The sequence below is a fragment of the Kryptolebias marmoratus genome, linkage group LG14, assembly GCF_001649575.2.
Source record: "Kryptolebias marmoratus isolate JLee-2015 linkage group LG14, ASM164957v2, whole genome shotgun sequence".
In the NCBI taxonomy this organism is placed as follows: domain Eukaryota; kingdom Metazoa; phylum Chordata; class Actinopteri; order Cyprinodontiformes; family Rivulidae; genus Kryptolebias; species Kryptolebias marmoratus.
Genome location: NC_051443.1, coordinates 12,682,387 through 12,701,180, shown reverse-complemented (window position 1 = coordinate 12,701,180; position 18,794 = coordinate 12,682,387). Strand labels below are relative to the sequence as shown.

General features: G+C 37.4%; 2 protein-coding genes across 2 annotated transcripts; both read left to right on the top strand.

Annotated features, from left to right (window-relative positions):
• Positions 1-2,858: 2,858 nt before the first annotated feature.
• Positions 2,859-8,355, top strand: LOC108230977 (guanine nucleotide-binding protein subunit alpha-11-like). Its single transcript, XM_017407624.3, has 7 exons — positions 2,859-3,143; positions 3,276-3,460; positions 3,886-4,040; positions 5,081-5,209; positions 6,787-6,916; positions 7,006-7,159; positions 7,827-8,355. The coding sequence occupies exons 1-7, from the start codon at positions 3,020-3,022 to the stop codon at positions 8,015-8,017; spliced, it is 1,068 nt and encodes a 355-aa protein (XP_017263113.1). The 5' UTR covers positions 2,859-3,019; the 3' UTR covers positions 8,018-8,355.
• Positions 8,356-8,537: 182 nt separating this feature from the next.
• On the top strand, positions 8,538-16,388 carry LOC108230979 (guanine nucleotide-binding protein subunit alpha-14). The gene is made up of 7 exons (XM_017407625.3): positions 8,538-10,655; positions 12,664-12,848; positions 13,939-14,093; positions 14,299-14,427; positions 15,316-15,445; positions 15,562-15,715; positions 16,100-16,388. Exons 1-7 carry the CDS (start codon positions 10,427-10,429, stop codon positions 16,288-16,290), a joined length of 1,173 nt encoding a protein of 390 aa, XP_017263114.2. The 5' UTR covers positions 8,538-10,426; the 3' UTR covers positions 16,291-16,388.
• Positions 16,389-18,794: the final 2,406 nt, after the last annotated feature.

The window sequence follows — 18,794 nt, the reverse complement described above, 5'->3', positions numbered from 1 at the left end:
TTAAAATGACATGCAAGGTGGCAAACGATATGCATTCCTTCAAGGCATTCTAATTTTTTCTGGATCTGTTTTGTCTTGTTGGGTAGGCAGTCCATCACAGAGCAACACTGTGCAGAAACAACCACGTGCACTCACATTTTCCAAAAATATCTTCTTTTTTTTAAAAATTAGGACATTAATAATAGCATTCTGTCAACAAACACACACATTGCCACAACAGTGGAATAAAGAAAAGCAGATATTTGACATATTTTTGTTCAATTATGATTGGTTTCAGAACTACTACTTGAAGGCCTAATAAAATACAGAAGACTAATAAAAAAAAATCTTGGATTCATTGAAAATGTCTCTGTATTTTCTCAGAATAAATCAGGTCTGTCTAAAGAAAAAAACAAAAGAGATGTACTTATTACAAAACAACAAAACAATCAATTTGATGCCTGTGTCTTAGTTTAAAAAATATTCTAAACCTTTCTGTAAAAAAAATTAAGAAAAAAAAAATGTAGGTTACATAGGCAGCCTTGTCTGATATAAATATGACATTCACCCCTCTTAGGTCAATTCTCAGTTCTGTATATCAAGATGAACATAGGAGTCCAAGAAAAACATGGCAATTAACAATGTAAACCAGTTAGCTGAGTTAGATTCCTGTCATTGTTTTTGGCGATTTATTCATACATGCACACCAAACAAAACTCCTCCATGGTAGCCGTGTTTTCCCATAAATGACTTGAAAGAAAAACATCAAAAATCCACAAAGGAGTCAGCTCATTTTCCAATACAAATCAGGAAATGTCACCAAAATAAGTTTTTTAAATACGATTTGTTGAGCATTGCTTTTCTCTTTCTGTAAACGTTTTTGTTAGTAGATGGTTTTATCAGTGATCCTCCCTTTTTTGTCTTAAAGAAATCTTACTTCAACAGGAAAATCATGTTAGTGTGAACAAGTCAGTTCCTCCCAACTAATTAAGGATCAGATTTGTAAAAACACAGGAACAAAAGAAGTGGCAGCCATCTCCTATTTAGGGTTAACTGCAGACTATTTTCCTTTCCCACAGAGACTAGGATTGGCTAGTTTTCGAGGCAAAGTCATGCTGTCTTTTGCTTTCCATGAACATAGAGCCTATAAGACTATATGTTCTGCGATTTGTCTGTGATACTTCTGCGCCCTTGTTTTGAGTCTTCCAAAGAAGTTATGTTGTTACCCGCCTTTCTGGCAGCTTTACAGGGCGACAGGGTGTGCTAATAGCACAGTACAACATTCTGTACTGCACATGTGGTTTACTGAAAAGAGTCATTGTTACACGTAATTAGGTCTACATGTACAGTTCATGCTGGCACAATGAAAAAATAACATAAAAGGTTCATAATCCCTGCCGCCTGAGTTTTAAACTAAGATCATTTTATCTTGAAAAATGAAGAACTTTAAGACGTTTTGGTCAAATCTTAAAAACAATTATGTGATTGCACACAATGTCGCAATATTTCATTTGTTTTTTTTATTACTTGGAGTATGTACTAAGGATGACTCTCAGCTACTGTCACACCAAGTTTAAGCTTATTATACATAAAACTGAGTTTTAACCACATTTGTGTTTGTTAAAGCCAACTGGCTGTGGCAACCATCTTGAATTAGGTTGATTTCAAATCTTTATCAGTTGTAGAGGTGAATCCAATATGACCACTGTCCAGTGGTTCATGAGATAATTTGCTTAAGGTAAGACAAACATTAATAGTGAAAATGTTCTTTCCTGCAATGGACCAATCTAGAACTGAAAAGGGATGTACAAGCAGTGGTTAGTCAGATTTCAATGATACCTGTGGCTGGTTGGTATCAGTGCTTTAATGTGCTGTCAGCCTGGTCATTGGTAGCCTTCTGCTAGCTCGTGATAGAACAGAGCCTTTTGGATTAGAGAATCATTCTGACCAAGTGACCTTTCAGGAGGCATGCTTCTATGCCCTCAATCCTTGCAGAATTCCATACCTTGTCCATCCATGAGATGCCCCAAGTTTTGTGAAGACACACTAGCTGGGTTTGATCCAGTTGTTTTATGTGACTACGGTAGTACTTCCATGTTTTCGTAGAAAGCTGTTTGTTACACGACAATCTTGTACCCAGCAATCTTTGTGCTGAGAGAGAGTTTCCTTATTCTGACAAAAGACAGTGTTCATATTGCCAATTCTCTGAGTGACCATGATGTCAATTTATTCGTTTTAAGACAGAAACTCATCAAGATAGCAAAACTTGTACACTACTTTTCAAATAAGATTAAAAACAGCTTATTTGATGCTAACCTTTCTCTCTGGAAGTCATTTGTTGGCTTCACAGTGCATTTGGCATAGCTGTATTTTACTTTCTTTGGAAAATTTCCCACCATGTTCAGTTGTAAATTATTTAATTAGTCTTATTTTGGTTTCTCCTAATCTGATGACTGTCAGCATGGACAGTGAACCACTGGATCCATGTGGGAACAGGTTAAACTCATACAGTAATTAATCAAAGTCACTATCATGGGTTTATTCCTGCTTTCCTCACTGCCAGGATCTGACCCAAATTGTAGGAAACTGTTTATCCTGCAGTGGTGTTGACTTTGAAATAATAGTCACGGTTGGTGGAGAGACAAGAAGAGAAAGAAATGCTGTTCCCTCCCACACAAACAGAGAAACCTGTTCACTTTACAACTGCAGACAAAAAAAAGCACTGGATCATTTTATTACAGGCTTCCAATATGTTTCCCAATACACAGCAGGTGAAAAAAAATAAATCAGCTGCTCGTGAGAGTGTAAACAAAGCGTTACTCATAATTACACTGCCTTTCAGTCAGAGCCCGCCTCCCGCACCAGGAATGTAAAATGCACTTGAACTGGAAGAATGACTGCAGAAACACGTCAACATCCTACTTGCTCAGGGATACGGGTTTCCTGGCAGGTCTGACCAAAATCAGGAGACATTCATTTCACTGGTCCCTGTCAGCTGTGGCGCAGTTTGAAGAACAGCAGCTGAAAAACCCGGTCGACAATGGACAAGTGCTGCTACATGTCGCCTGAGGATGAGGAGAGACTGAGGATACACAAAGAAATAGAGAAGCAACTTCGTCGAGATAAAGAAAATCTTACACGGGAGCTAAAGCTGCTGCTTTTAGGTGGGAGTTGAGTATTTAACTTATTTTTGTTCAACCTTTGACAATCTTTTATTGACTAACATCATTTTCAGAGCTTGCTGTATAGTGCACATTAGGCACTTATTCTTATTGTTATTAATCTCTTTTTCTTAGGCACTGGTGAAAGTGGGAAGAGCACTTTTATAAAACAGATGAGGATCATCCACGGCAAAGGATACAGTGAAAATGAAAAGAAAGGTTTCACCCGACTGGTGTTTCAGAACATCATCATAAACATCCAGGCGCTGATTGAAGCCATGGGGACTCTACAGATCGACTACGCTGATAAAAAGAACATTGTGAGAAGCTGTACGCACTTTTCTAAAAGTCCATATTGTTGTCTTAATGCCTTTTAAGGGGCAGAGAAAGAGAAAAAACAGAACACAAATAGATTGATCAAACTATCAGTTGAGATGAAACTACTGATGGGATAAAAATACCAAAGAAATTTAAGGAAGGCCAGGTTAGCAAAATGACTCACTACCTGAATAACTGGTCTAACCTGTCTTTTTTTTTTTTTTAACTTACCTTTGGGCTTTTACTGTATGTAAAACCCTGCTCCTGGAAACACATTTTGATACAATGTCAAGTAATCTCTTGTAAATATGTCCTATAAACACCTTTATATGAACTTGCTTATTAAGGCAAACTTGTCCTTCAAAGATGGCTTTTGTTTGACTCCTTTGTCGATGGTTTTTTTTTTGTGTGTGTGTGTGTGTGTCAGAGTCATGCAGAGAATCTTAGTAAAGTGGACTGTATCTATGTAAACACTTTGGAGTCCTGGCAGGCGAAGGCCATTAACCAAGTGTGGAATGACCACGGTGTGCAGAAGTGTTACGACCGCAGGAGGGAGTTCCAGCTGTCAGACTCTGCCAAATAGTAAGCTTGTCCCATTATATTTTTTTCAGATCATCTGGCAGCTTCATGTTGTATTCATGAACTCTGTTTAACATAGATTTATGCTGATAACGTTTAGAAATGCGGATAGTCATGGCCGATTTTTGTGCGGCCTTTCCAGTTTGGGCCATTGTACAACCCCAAATCTGACAAAATTGAAAAAAAAAAAATGAATGTAATGATTTGCAAACCCATATTTTATTTTCAATGGACCAAAGTAAATATAATATAAAGTAATATCAAATGTTTAGACTAAAGAACTGTACGTTTTCTAAAAGAAAATAGCTGGGACAGGGACCACAAAAGGCTGTCAAGGTAAGTGGTATGAATAAGAAACAGTAGGAGGAGCATTTTTCAACTAAGTAGGTTAATTGACAACAGGTTAATAAGAGGACTTGATATAAAAACAGCATTTTAGAGCGGCTGAATCTCTCAGAAATAAAGATGGGCAGGGGTTGATCAGTCTGTGAGAAAACTGCAACTGAAAATAGTGGAACACTTTCAGACTGATACTCTGTGGATAATTGGGAAGTTTTTAAATAACCCATCAACTACATTTCATAATATCATCACTGCATTAAAACAGATCTGATTTTGTTGTGGACATCACTGCATGGGCTCAGAAATCCTCCAACTAAAGACAAGCGGGAACATCCATCCTGTTATCAATAGGACGACATTCCCTCCAAAATTCAGCAGCTGCTCTCCTTAGTTACTAGATGTTTACAGACTGTTGGTAAAAGAAGCAGAGCTGCTACACGGTGGTAAACATGGCACCGTCCCATCTTTTTGAAATGTATTCCTTTCATAAAATTCAAAATTACTTTTTTTTTCTTCCTAAAAATGGTTCAGTTTCTTAGTTTTAACATTTGATATGTTTACTGTGTTCCATTGTGAATAAAAAATGGGTTTATGAGATTTGCAGGTCATTGCATTCTGTTTTTCTCAACATTTCACACTATGTCCCAACTTTTTCAGAATTGGGATTGTATTAAAGTGGGATTATTGTTTTGATGTTCTAGTTATTTGAGCGACATGAGCAGGATCTCAGCCCAAGGATACATTCCAACTCTGCAGGACATCTTGAGGGTCAGAGTTCCCACCACAGGCATTATAGAGTACCCCTTTAACATGTCAAAAATCATCTTCAGGTATGGCACTACTCTTTTTTACCTTGTCAATATAAATAGTAAAAACTCACAGATGTTAAGACTAAAACATAAAGAAGACTAAATATTCTATTCAATCTTTTCAGAGAGATGTGAACAGGTAAATAATCACCAATAAAATGTCCCAACAAAATTCACATTAACTTGTGATTTTGATCATTTATCTTCACGTTTCTTGAAGGAAGTTTTAAACAGTTTTGAACCCTCAGTTGTTCTGATTATAAATAGCAGTTTTGCTAATGGAAGGGTTCCATTTTGCTTCAGGCATGCAACAATCTAACCACTCATTTAAAAATCTCATCCTGATAAATCAGATTTGAATCATTTTAGGCCAAATTAGGCCAAGCTTGGTACTGTCTTTTCTTATTAAACAGATAGATCTTCCTCTGTTAAAACATTAACGTTGCCTCTCTCATCTGTGAAAATCTTCAAGGATCAATCTTGGGGCAGATATTTACCATGATTTTTTATACACGTCTCCTAGGGTTTATCTTTAGCAAGTGATATTTTTTACAGTTACAGCAAGAAGGTCACGGGTTCTAATCTTGGTTGAGGGTCCAAAAATGTGCATGTTAGATTTACTGATTCTAATTTATCCTTAGGTGTGACTGGAGTGTGCAGGTTGTTTGTCTCATGTGTCTCTATTTCTCCTGGGATGAATGGAAGACCTGTCCAGACAGGGTCCACCCCACCTCCTGCCTCAGGACCAGCTCCCCCTGACCCTGAATGGTTATAGGAAATCAATGGCTAGATGGATGGATTAATGCTATGTGGAAACCCAGATCTATAAGCCCTTAAATCTTGAGGAACCCACATTTCATATCCATCATAAAGTGCATTGAGGAGATAAAATGCTGTAACCGTCTTCGAATGACAACTCTATAAACTTAGTGTCAACTTGTGGTTAGAATTCAGTTTTCAGGCCTGTGTGAAAATGTTTTGTCCTTTTAGTGCATCTTGAAAATAAGCTGAAATGTATCCTTTCCTTTTAATAATCTGTAGAAATGTATCAAAATCTTATTTACCACAAGACTGAATTATTCTAATTATCCAGTCTTGGGTAATTTGGCATCAGGTCATGTTTGCTGCCTCATCTGCAGCTGGTAGATGGTATAAAACTCTGCAGCCAGAAAGAGAGACACTATCAGCCTGGTGTTAATGTCTCTTCACCGGCTTCCTGTTAAATATAGAATTCATTATGTCCTTAAAGCTTCACACAACTTAACATAGGAAAGCTTTAAGAACTCCTCTGCCCTTATTGTAATTCTTCACAGCAGCTCTTTTTGGGTGTTCCCTATTCTAGGTTAGTTATTAGGGTGGGACTGTGCCCTCTTTCGAGCCTTTTTTTAAACACAGCTCAAGACATGCAGTACAAGTTCTTGTCAGTAAATTTAAATCAAATTTAATGAATACATTTGATCTGAACTGGTGGATACTAGAGGTGCTGATCACCACTTTCAGTTTCCTCAAAACTATGGCTACATAAGGTCTTTACTTTCATGTCACAGTGGCATGTATTTCAAAAAAAGTATGTTTAAGTACAATATTTGTGTTTTTAGGATGGTGGATGTGGGAGGCCAGCGTTGCCAGAGGAAGAAATGGATCCACTGTTTTGAAAATGTCACATCCATCATATTCCTGGCAGCCCTCAGTGAATATGATCAAGTTCTTTATGAAAGCGAGAATGAGGTACGCTGCAAGGCATTGTAGTATTTTTCATTATTGTTTTCCAGCTTCTTTTCCAGATTTAATTTTTAGTCCTTTGTCTGCTGTTTTAGAACCGACTGGTTGAGAGTCTCGCCCTGTTCAAGACCATCATCTCATCCCAGTGGTTTCAGGAGTCCTCCACCATCCTCTTTCTGAACAAAACAGACCTGTTAGAGGAGAAAATCCATCATTCACATTTGGCAACCTACTTCCCAGACTATAAGGGTGAATTACCTTCTATTCTTTTCAGTGTTCAATGAGGTGAAGTACATTTCACAGCTAACTTTTCAAATTTATTACTTGTCTGACTCAAACTTTATGGAAAAATGGCATTCATTCACTTACTTTATTATAATAATCAGCTGCTTCTCTTTGGTTTGCATCACGGTAAAGTGAATATCTTTGTGTTTTGGGATGACTGAATCAACAAATCAAAACATTTTAATAATACAAATTTTGCGAATCTGTGACTAGCACTCATGTCACATAAAAGACAACTATAAAAGCAAGCGATCAACTAAAATAATCAATCGAAAATGTCACTCAATGTAACAATAATAAAAACACTTCAAACTACATGCTGCTTCATAATTAGGATGATTACATCATAAGTATCGGAAATTCAGCGAATAACTTGAATAAAATATTAAGTTGTGCACCAGTTATCTTGAGAAAAAAATGTGAGGGAGATGGGTTTGGATTGAATTTGACATAAAAATGTGGTTTTACACATGGAAGTTTTGGGTTTCTACATCATGCAATTACACTGGATACAAATGGGTCTCCACATTGTGACTGTGAGCTCCTTCCAGATATGTTTATATAAGGTAAATGTATATTATAAATACTGCCCTGTGACTCTTATTAATTTTGACCATTCTCACTCCCACAGGACCTTCATGTGATGCTAAATCAGCAAGAAAATTCATTGAGAAAAAGTACATCGACCTCCACGTTGGGCGCTGTAAACCCCTTTACACACACTTCACCTGCGCCACAGACACGGAGAACATCCGGGTCGTCTTCAGATCAGTCAAAGATACCATCTTTCAAGAAAACTTGGATTTCCTAAATCTTCAGTAATGGAGGATGGATTGTTTCGACAGTTTCACTGGATGTTTTATTGGCCAACTTCAGTCAGTTTTGGGCTGTTTAAGATATGAGGGACAATTAATCAACATGAACAGGAATAAGTATTTCCTCTGTACTAGTCTGCATGGTGGTGCGGTGATCAGCACTGTCACCTTACACCTGGAATGTCTATCACTGGAATTTCAGTGGGGGTCTTTGTGTGTGGTGTTTGCATGTTCTCCCAGTGAATGTATAGACCCATTGCACGTTTACTTGTGAGTGTGGGTTTCCGCGCATGCGCAGTACACTGGCTGGCAAAAAAAAAAAAAAAAACAAGAACAAAAAAACAACTTGGAGTTGGACAAAATACAGAGAAGAAATTAAAAACATGTCACATTCAGACAACATTGCTTTGCAAAGACCTGATAAATCAACTATTTGAAGTGATACTTTGCTGAATCCATATTTAATCCCAAATAAGTGCTGGGAATATGCTGCCAGGCAGCAAGTGGCTTAATGTTTTCTGTCCAGACACTTATAAACCACTCTGGACTTCATACACAAGAGCCTTAAAAGGCATACCAGTCATTGGACCATAAAAATTATTTGTACTTGGGGATACATTTTGAGATGTCAAAGGACTTGCCTGTTTAGGTTGTGAAAACTATAGTGGTTCCATCTCAGGGGGTCTGGCAAGCCTCATGAACTGTGTTTGTACCTTGATAGGAAAACTAGATTTGTCATCTGTGCCCACTGCAGTTGTAAACCTGGTAAAAACAACAAAGTTTTTTGTGTATAGTAAACTAATAGTTACCAGAATGATAAAAAATGAACAAATGAAAATATACTTGTAGTAAAATGCAGGCTAAACATGCAAGAGTGATCTGAAGGCTCCCACAGTTTTTACGAATCATTGATGTTTCTGCACCGAATAGTTTGCCAGCTCAGGTTTAGTTTTTTTTCCTTAAGAAATCTGTACAAATAACACCTGAGCTCATAAAAAACCTTCATGTAAGTCCATGTGCACAACTTCTTGGCAATATGATTGTTTGCATCCATTTGTCAGATTTTCTGTACATTTCATGCTCTACTTCAATACAACATTGGAGTTTTTTGCCGAACAACTGAAAACCGAATGGTTGTGACAGCACGCTGCAATGGGTCGATGGCTTTTCACCAGGTACTCCGGTTTCCTTTCACAGTCCAAAAACATGCATGTTAAGTTAACTGGTAACTCTAAATTGACCAAAGGAGGCCGCGCACAAGTCCATCACAGGGACACACAGAGACAAACAACCATTCATGCTCTCAGGACAACTTAGAGTTACCAGTTAGCCTAATATGTATGGTTTTGGTATGTGGGAGGAAACCGGAATACCCGGAGAAAACCCACTAGTGCACAGGGAGAACATATAAATCCCAAGCAGGGAGCCGAACCTGTGACCTTCTTGCTGTGAGGCAACAGCTCAAACCACTAGTTCACCGTGCTGCCCCTTTAAGTAACATTTTGCTGTAAAATCAATTCACCAACATTGGCAAAGGACCTATTTTTTATTGCTTGAGGCAATAAATACATAAAACGTTGACAATTATTCCTTCTGCTGGCGTTTCTTTTTGTGTTACTCAACTGTTTAACAGAGCAGACAGCATTAGTTAAAGCTTTGTCAAGGAAAAAATGCAGCTCATCCTGCCTCTCAGCTCTGAGAGGAGGGGACAAAAGTACATCTTGGAGACAACACAGGGCCCAATTTTATACTTTTTTCCCCACAGGAATTTTTTAATGTTTCATTGCTTTACTAGTAATGATATTTTAATAGAATAGAATAGAATAGAATAGAAGTACTTTATTTATCCCAACAGGAAATTACTGTGGAGTTGCAGCATACATATACACACAGATCAAAAAACAAAAAGAAAATTAAAAAAATAAAAATAAAAACAAAAATAAAAATTAATAGATAAAAAGCAGAATGAAGATGTAAAATTCTGTACAATATGAACAGTGAGTATTAAAAATCTGTGCAAACTGTACAATAGATGTGATTAATGTGAAAAGACTAGTCTAACTGCTGGACTGAAACATGTTCGCCCTGTGGTGTTACATTTTTTTAAACATCACAAATCAAAATGTGAGACATTTGAACTTGTGGGAGAAAAAGAAGGGATAAATATTTTAAGCAGTCCCACACAATAGGGTGATAACTTTTCTCGTCACTACGGCAGGTAAGGAAAGAAAAAAAAGGAAGACATTCTGTCTCATTACACAGCTGGCATTAAACATGCTTGTGTCAGTCAAAAAATTTAAAATCCAATAAAAATCAGCTGCTCTTGAGAGTATGACCCTGAGGGCAGATACACAGGGGATTATTTGAGCCTGTCTCTGTCACTGCGGGAGTGTGGAATGCACCTGAACTGGATCCCATGAGGAAGAACCAACCTGTTGCCTTACCTGTGCGACAAAAATCCATTCATTTCACTAATCGCTGTCAGCTGAGTCAAACGAACAGGAGCCGGCAAGCTTTGACAGCAATGGATGCGTGCTGCTTGTCTGCTGAGGAAGAGGAGAGGCTGAGGATTCACAAAGAAATAGAGAGACAACTTCGGCGAGATAAACAGAATCTTAAACGGGAGCTGAAGCTACTGCTTTTAGGTAAGAGTTTTATAGATACTCTAGTAAATTTTTATTGAATAGCAAGAGTCTGCCTTCTTAGGCAATACAATACAATAAATTATTTAAAATAAATGTTGAAAATGTGAACCTTAGTGTTTGCTGTTTAGTGTACAACATTAAAAACTACATCAAGGGTCAGCAGTAATTCTTTACCAGCACACAATGCAAGGGCTGGTCTTTGATAAGCAATGTTTCATCATTATGGACTGTGTGTGTGTGCGTGTTTTAATTTTAGTTTACGAGTCATACAGAGCATTTAACACGCTCTTATTTTTCAAAGGCTTGAAAGTAAGAGATCCACCTCCAAGTGGTGTTTTGTGGATTCAGGATCAGTAATCAACATCTTACCTCCAGTAGAAATTTCCCAGAGGATTATGAGGTTGGAACGTCGGGCAGAGATTTTATTGGCGAGTTTGAGCGGGGCAAGGTCCGAAACAGATTTCTGCTGTCTTGAAACCAACTCCAGTCTCAAAAATGTCAAATGTTTGAAAAACCTTTACGCCACTGTCATTTTTACATCAGCTAGTTATTTAAATAGCAGTTTATGGGTATTTACATTGAAGACTTGAGTCTGTCTGCAGTCCATTACCAGCAAATATTAATCTGAAACAGAAAGACAGAGTCATGGTTTGTTGTACTTTCACTTAGGGGAAGGAACAATAGGCAGAAATATGGAGGAACTATTTAATCAACTGGCATATCTGTAGTGTACTCTTGCTTTAACTGGAAAGCAACTTCTCAAAAAACTAACATTACAGCAGCATTGATATTAATCACTGCTCAACACATTCATTCTAATAGTAGCTGCTTGCATCGTAATGTTAACTTTTTCAGCTTAGCCAAGTCCTTTTTTGTGCAACCTTTATTATTTTCTTACAGTGACTGATTGGTTTGGGTATCTGACGCTCACCACAGAGGGCCCAGAAGCCATGAAGTGTCCAGGCATCTAAACTGCCTATAGACATGTAGGCTCAGATCAGGCCCTTTTAAGCTGAACCTAGTTGTGGATATTTAATAGGCTTCTGCATGTAGCTGAGACTTGCAAAAATAAAGTAAACTTGGAACTGACTTTGGTACAGCTTATTGCTGATTTATTAAAATGATACCCAAAAGAGACATTAATGTCCAGAGATCTGCATAGACCTCTCACAAAGTTAGGTGCTATATTCCTGAGTTATTTAACTTTTATGTTAATGGAGATTTGTTAAATTTTACATGTATACTACCGATATTTTCAGTAATAACTTTATTTAAATATTATATTATGTCTGATAGCTGCAGATTTTGTATATTATGAGAAATTATATAACTTATAGAGAGACTGAAAGTGAATAAAGTAAATGCAGTATGCTGAACATCCCAAATCAGTTGCATCACAGACGTTGGTATGTGGTATTTGGCTCTAACACAGAGCATTTATTATCCTTTTTATTGTTAAAGCAACTTTCAAAATATGTTTCCTTGTTAATTTAAAACTACAGCACAGAGGACTGCTCTGTGGCTTCATACTGTAAAACTTTTATATGCAAAGTGCCAAGTTTTGAGAAAGCTGTACTTAATGAATAGTATAAATGAAAAGTTGAGTTTCAGCCAGTTTGATATTCTGTCAATAAGAATCATGACAATTCAGACAAATATTTTTTAATTTTATGCAAAAACAAACGACTGGAAAAGTGAACGTTTGTCTGCAACTCATAAAAAATGTTTTAGGGTGCCAAGAAAAAGTTTGGCAAGTGTGATAAGTAAATGTTTCATAAAATGAGGAGAGGTCTGATTTTAAAACAGACCATTTATAAAAGGCTGACTTCACATTATTTTGGAAACAATTCATTCCACTTAAAGGACTAAGTACTTTGTAGCAAAAAAACAGTTTAGCTGTTGCATATTAATGTTGATATTTTTGTAGTTGCTCTAATATAATTTTAAATTAAAAAAAAACCTTTACTCTGTTTTCCATCTTTTGTTCTCGTTCATCTCTCTTTCATAGGAACTGGTGAAAGTGGCAAGAGCACCTTTATAAAACAGATGAGGATCATCCACGGCAAAGGATACACTGAGAGTGACAGAAAAGGGTTCACTCGGCTGGTGTTTCAGAACATCGTCATCGCCATCCAGGCGCTGATTGATGCCATGAAGACCTTAAAGATTGATTATGTTGATGACCAGAACATCGTAAGAAGCTGTACTTTTTCTCATAAGCTGCACCGACGTCTAAATGTACCTGCAAAAGAGGAAAGTGGGTCCAAAAATCTTCATTACTGAGAATATTTTGCACTATATGAAGTCATTTTGGTGCTAAAAGGCGAATTATAAAGTTTGCTTTTTCAGGTTAGCTTGTTTGAGAACACAACCTGTCTTTACATTATTCCCCCATCCATTATTTGGTTCCACACCTTAGAATAAATAAATAAACCACAGAGAGGATGGAGTAGTTGAACATCAGGGTGCATCTGAGTTATGTTCGATCTACACAGACCTATTAAAGTACTAGCTTTCAGCCAATAAGACAAAACCTGCTTTTGACCATAAATGAACCCTTCTCTTCCTCTGCAGTTTTACTGTTATTACAGGTAACAGTTCAACAGCTGAAGGATGGTCAGACTTAATGAAACAAAGTGCAATGTGATGTAACTGCCTGCAGATAACTGTATTTTAGACTCAGCAGCAGTGAACAAAAAGCAGAGGAGCTGTGCCAATCTCGCATAAATCCAGTTCTTGGTGGTTATACAAGCTATTCAAGTATTTTATTTGATCAAAATATGGGGTATATTTCTTTTACTCCCGCCCACACTCTGCTTCTGCATTTAGAGTTGTGTGAAATTAGGACAAGACGCAAAATGTCATCCGTATGGTTGTTCACTGGAAGTTGCATTAAGACCATATAGACTAGTATACATATCTAGATCTTTGATCAGTCCTCGGAAGTTGAAGCAGGAATCATTCCAGCTGACGGGGATAAACCCTCCCTGTCAGCTGGTCCACAAGATTTAAGTCCTGCACCCTCCCATGTTAACAAATGAGGCATTAGCCTTGTTTAAAAAACAAAACAAAACAAAAAAAATCCCGATCAGAGCATTACAAGACTACTTTCTTTTTCCTGGGAGAATAAAGGGTTGTACTTCATTCACAACTATGTCAACAAATTGCTTAAAAATTAATTTCTGTTATTGTCCTCACTCACCTCTGTACGAAAGTACTTCAAAATTGAACGTTTTTTTTTTTGTTGTTGTTTAATACCTCCTGGATGCTTTTTTTGTGTCAGAACCATGCAGAGAAACTGAGCCAACTTGAATCCACTGGCCTGAACACTTTGGAGTCCTGGCAGGTGAACGCCATAAAACGAGTGTGGAATGACCACGGTGTGCGACAGTGTTACGACCGCAGGAGGGAGTTCCAGCTGTCAGACTCGGCTAACTAGTAGGCTTTTTTTATATTATTCATGTCAGATTTCTTTTACAGTGCTGTATCTTATATTCACAAAATTTGCCAATCTTTAAGAATATAATTTAAGCAGAAAAAATAGAAATATGGATGCCAAAAGTGCCAGTTTCTGCACAGTCCTTTTATCCAGTTAGATTTGTGTCATTGTATTAAACTGGAATTATTGTTGATAATGTTTTAGTTATCTGAGTGACATGGACAGAATCTCAGCCCCAGGATACATCCCAACTCTGCAGGATATTTTGAGGGTCAGAGTTCCCACCACAGGCATCATAGAGTACACATTTGACATGACTAAAGCCATCTTCAGGTACAGAGTTACTCTTTTTTTTGTAATTTTGTTTCTATGAATGGTAAAAAAATTCAGATTTTCTGACTACAACAGGAACAAGCCAAGTCTTTTTCTTTTGTCTGTGTTTAAAAAGAAAAAGGGATATAACAAATTATTTAGGGGATGCAGAAATGCTGGTTCAACACTTTGTTTTCATAAAGTTAAGGCCCTTTCTGACCAAAACAGCAACACAGCTGCCTTCAGACACCCATTTATTTCCATTGTATGGGCCACAATGATGGTTTTATTTATTTTAATTAGATTTAATTGGAGACAATACATAAAATCAATGCTAAATGTTGAAAAATGTAACCGATGTTATGAAGGCCTTATAGCCAAAAGCTAATTTGCAGACTCAGACCAACACCGGATTTCTGGCTAACTGCTCCCCACTGAACCGGAAGTAAAGGGTTAATGTGGAAATTGAACTCATTCACAAGCTTGAATTCCTCACAATTCTCCATGAAACATAGCTTCTCGTGCCCCCACCCCCCGCCACCACACACACACACACACACACACATTCCTTTTAATGCTGCATATCTTTCTCCTTTTGAAAAGCCAGGTTAATGCACTTGGCTTTTAGCGACACATCTGGGGCATTATCCTAGTTGACAGTACTGCACACAAACCCGAATCTTTCCTCCTGACACAAATATTGTCTTTTTGTAATTTTGAAAACTTTCACATTCTACTTCACAACACAACGCTGTGAACTGCTGAAACTCAGCGGCAGATTTGGTTTTTGCTGCTTTCGGTCTAAAAGAGCCATTAAGTCCAGCTTCCAACTGTTACATTTTTTGTTTTATCCAACTTTTAGCAAAAAGCAAACAAGTGTATTTAAGTGCGTTATTTATGTGTCTTCAGGATGGTGGATGTGGGAGGCCAGCGCTCAGAAAGGAAAAAATGGATCCACTGTTTTGAAAATGTGACCTCCATCATATTCCTGGTAGCCCTCAGTGAATACGACCAAGTCCTTTATGAGAGCGAGAATGATGTACGTTAAAAGGCAATGGAGTCTATCAGTTAGCCTTTGTTTTCCAGATTCAATCAAGACTTATTTGTAGTTGTTTTTTTTTTCTTAGTCAGACCGATCATATCTGTTGTTTTCAGAATCGACTGCGAGAGAGCCTTGAGCTGTTCAGGACGATCGTCTCATCCAACTGGTTTCAGGAGTCCTCCACCATCCTCTTTTTGAATAAAACAGACCTGCTAGAGGAGAAGATCACTCATTCACATTTGGCAACCTACTTCTCTGGCTACAAAGGTAAACTATGCTCTCCTACATACTTCATTCTTTTTACTGTGTAAAACGAGTGATTATTTTTACTTGTTTGCTTTTTACTTGTAGCTTGCATTTTCTAAAAACTGACTGCGTTTTGTGCTTTGAGACTGTTGAGTTAACAAATCAGGCAAATTGAAGACTGTGACTGACATTTCTGGAACAATTATTTGACATTTAGTTTGATGTTATGTTTTGACACCACAGGACTGTATGTAACAAAAGCTATAAACAAAACAGTTGGGATTGAATGAACAATAGAAATTGTGGGATTTTTTTATGTCATACCGTTTGATAGCATATTTAAAATTCAGACTATGGATACTGTTTGTTTACTAATTCTAACTTTGACCCCTTTCCTTCCCACAGGACCTCAGTGTAATGCTGAAAAAGCAAAAAAGTTCATCAAGGACATGTATATTGAGCGGCACATCGGTCGTCATAAAGCCCTCTACACCCACTTCACCTGCGCCACCGACACGGAGAACATCCGAGTCGTCTTCAAAGCGGTCAAAGATACACTCCTTCAAGACAACCTTGATCAATTCAACCTGGGATGAGTGAAAACAAGGAGGGAATGCCACCTTTAGGAACACAGAACCAATTCACAATCACACTTTCCAGTGGTTCTAATAAACACCCTATGAAGTGCTGTCAATTTGAGCTTATTTGAATTTGAAAAATAGAGAATCCAATAACAGGGTCAGGAGTTTCTCTCTACTGTCCCAAAAAGTAAGTGCCAATTTATGGCAACATTGGTTTATCAGAAAGGGTAAATGATCATCTTTCTTATAGCTACAAGAAAGAAACAGAGAACTGCACTGCCAAAGGAGTTAATTCAGTAGTATGCAGTGGGTGGGAGATATTCAGACTTACAAATGTCCTCCACAGGGGACAGATTTGAACTACTGGTAGTCAGGAGGCTATGGCATTATTTTTTCATGTTGCACAGTAATGTAAACTAGTAGATAGTGTCAGATTGTTTTAAGAAAGCTCTGTCGAGGAAGAATGCAGCTCTCCCTGCCTTACAGCTTTGAGAAGACGACGTAAAAATGCCTGTGCTTTCGTTTTCTATTTGAATGGGGTTTTTTTTTCTACAAAAACACTCATAGTTTAAAAGTGGAAAAAGGTTACTAAATGTTTTTTTTTTATTATTCTCTGGCTTCAACAAAACTGATGTTAAAACTACGTGTGTGTTGCAAAATCTGAATTCTGCTTTCTTTTTAACCCCCAACAATACACAAAACCAGTTTTGAAAGTAAAGAAATTTGTATATGTAAGAAAGATTTTTTTAGATTAACTTGTGATGAATTAAAGCAGCTACAACCTAATCTTCTAAAAAAAAAAAAAAAGTCTAACTTAGTGATTTTACACTGATTCGCATGAAGTGGGAACGACCTTTGTACTAAATAACAGATATTGATGTTTGACTCACTGATTGGCCGGTCCAGCTGTTGGCATTCTAAGAGGAAAACATGCTTTCAGTGAATTGAAATTTGTAGACAGTACCTGTGCAAATGAGAGATTGTTGAAGTATTGTTGATTTTGATCATCTCTGTGGTTACATTTGATTAAATGTTAAAAAAACTTTAGTTCAGACAAAAAAAGTAGCTGTAGAATAATAACTAGCAGATGCCTCATTTAGCTTAGTCACCATTTTTTTACAGTATGTAGCAAAGCTTGTAACTTTTATGCAAACGTAAAGCTCTGGTAGTATTCAGGTTTGTCTGTCCTCACCACCTCTCTTTTTCTGAGGGCAAATTAAATCTTGTTGCTGCACAACAAAGTGCAAAAAGCCTTTAGTTCTAACACCACTGTGCAAACACTCAGAAATTCTCCTCTTCAAGATAATGACACAATAATGTCCCCTTTTTATATATCTGTACTTGTTAAGTTGGACCTTCGGTGAAAGCTCCTCTGGTAAATCTAGCTTTTTTGACATGAGACATCACCCCACTGCCTAACCTTGAGCTGGAGATCAAGAAATACAGGCTACTGTTGATCTCATCCACACATGAACACTAATTTTGGCTTTCAGGTACTTCAATAATGTGCACACAAAAGATAAAAGGTCCGGTGCCCATTTCACAATCTTGAAAGGTTGACTTCATCTTAATAACTTTGACACAATGTTCTGTTTTTTTTTTAGATATTATTGGACCAGCACAGAGCTTTGTTAAAGAAATTCATTTTTTTTTAAGTTGACAAAAACATTTACTATATCAAAGGCCTTTTTAATGTGTACACTGCCTTTATAAAATTAACTTTTATAAAATTATTTTTATATAAAAAACAGGTAACCAGTTCCATTGGGTATCCTGGGCAAAACCCAAAGTGTTTTGGATGGAGAAGCTGGGTTTTATGGAGAAAACTAATGAATTGCTCTGCCACTGATTTTTTTTTTTTTGGATATGGCAGGTCAAACACTGGTTTATAGTTGCACACTTGGTCAAAATCAAACTTTAAATTTATTTTGTATAAATATTAGGTAATTGACTATTTTCCAGGGGAAAAAAATACTATGTGGGTTATTGGTTTCGTCAAAGCTTTAATCTCTTTCTAATAAAAAAAACTTTTATAAGAGGGGACTTTGAGTGGTAGGGAGGTCATCTTCCACTGGAGCATTAAGGTTTCCTTTAAGGGTTACCTTCGCTAATCAGTCCATCAGAATTAATTTTTCTAAACTGAGGCCATTAAAAGAGCTATCTACACACTTAAACCTGGTGGGCTATTTTGAACTCAATTGCTGGGTTAAAGCTGTTGGGTCATAGTTTGGGTTGGTTTGACCAAATATTGGGTCAAACAGGTTGACGAAGTGGTTTAGTCAGAGATGAGGTGTGTCATTCTTCACAGTCCACCATTTTAAGCCAGAGACCTTGTCAGGTTTTCAGATATACCCAAGCGAGCAGCTCGGCCACAAACCAACGCAGAAACCAGCAGGTAACGGGAAGTGAATTTATTTACAGTGCCAAGGAATATTTACAGGGGGAACCGGAGACAGGACCTGAGGAGCGGAGAATGAGGTGAGTATGGGATCGGAGAAGAGAGGAACAGCAGGTATGGC

Excerpts from the sequence above, each read along its gene's own strand:
- LOC108230977 (XM_017407624.3), top strand. The coding sequence starts at position 3,020 with ATGGACAAGTGCTGCTACATGTCGCCTGAGGATGAGGAGAGACTGAGG. Across the intron at positions 3,144-3,275 it reads GCTAAAGCTGCTGCTTTTAG|GCACTGGTGAAAGTGGGAAG; the intron begins GTGGGAGTTGAG and ends TCTTTTTCTTAG. Across the intron at positions 7,160-7,826 it reads CTACTTCCCAGACTATAAGG|GACCTTCATGTGATGCTAAA; the intron begins GTGAATTACCTT and ends TCACTCCCACAG.
- LOC108230979 (XM_017407625.3), top strand. The coding sequence starts at position 10,427 with ATGAGGAAGAACCAACCTGTTGCCTTACCTGTGCGACAAAAATCCATT. Across the intron at positions 15,446-15,561 it reads TTTATGAGAGCGAGAATGAT|AATCGACTGCGAGAGAGCCT; the intron begins GTACGTTAAAAG and ends TGTTGTTTTCAG. Across the intron at positions 15,716-16,099 it reads CTACTTCTCTGGCTACAAAG|GACCTCAGTGTAATGCTGAA; the intron begins GTAAACTATGCT and ends TCCTTCCCACAG.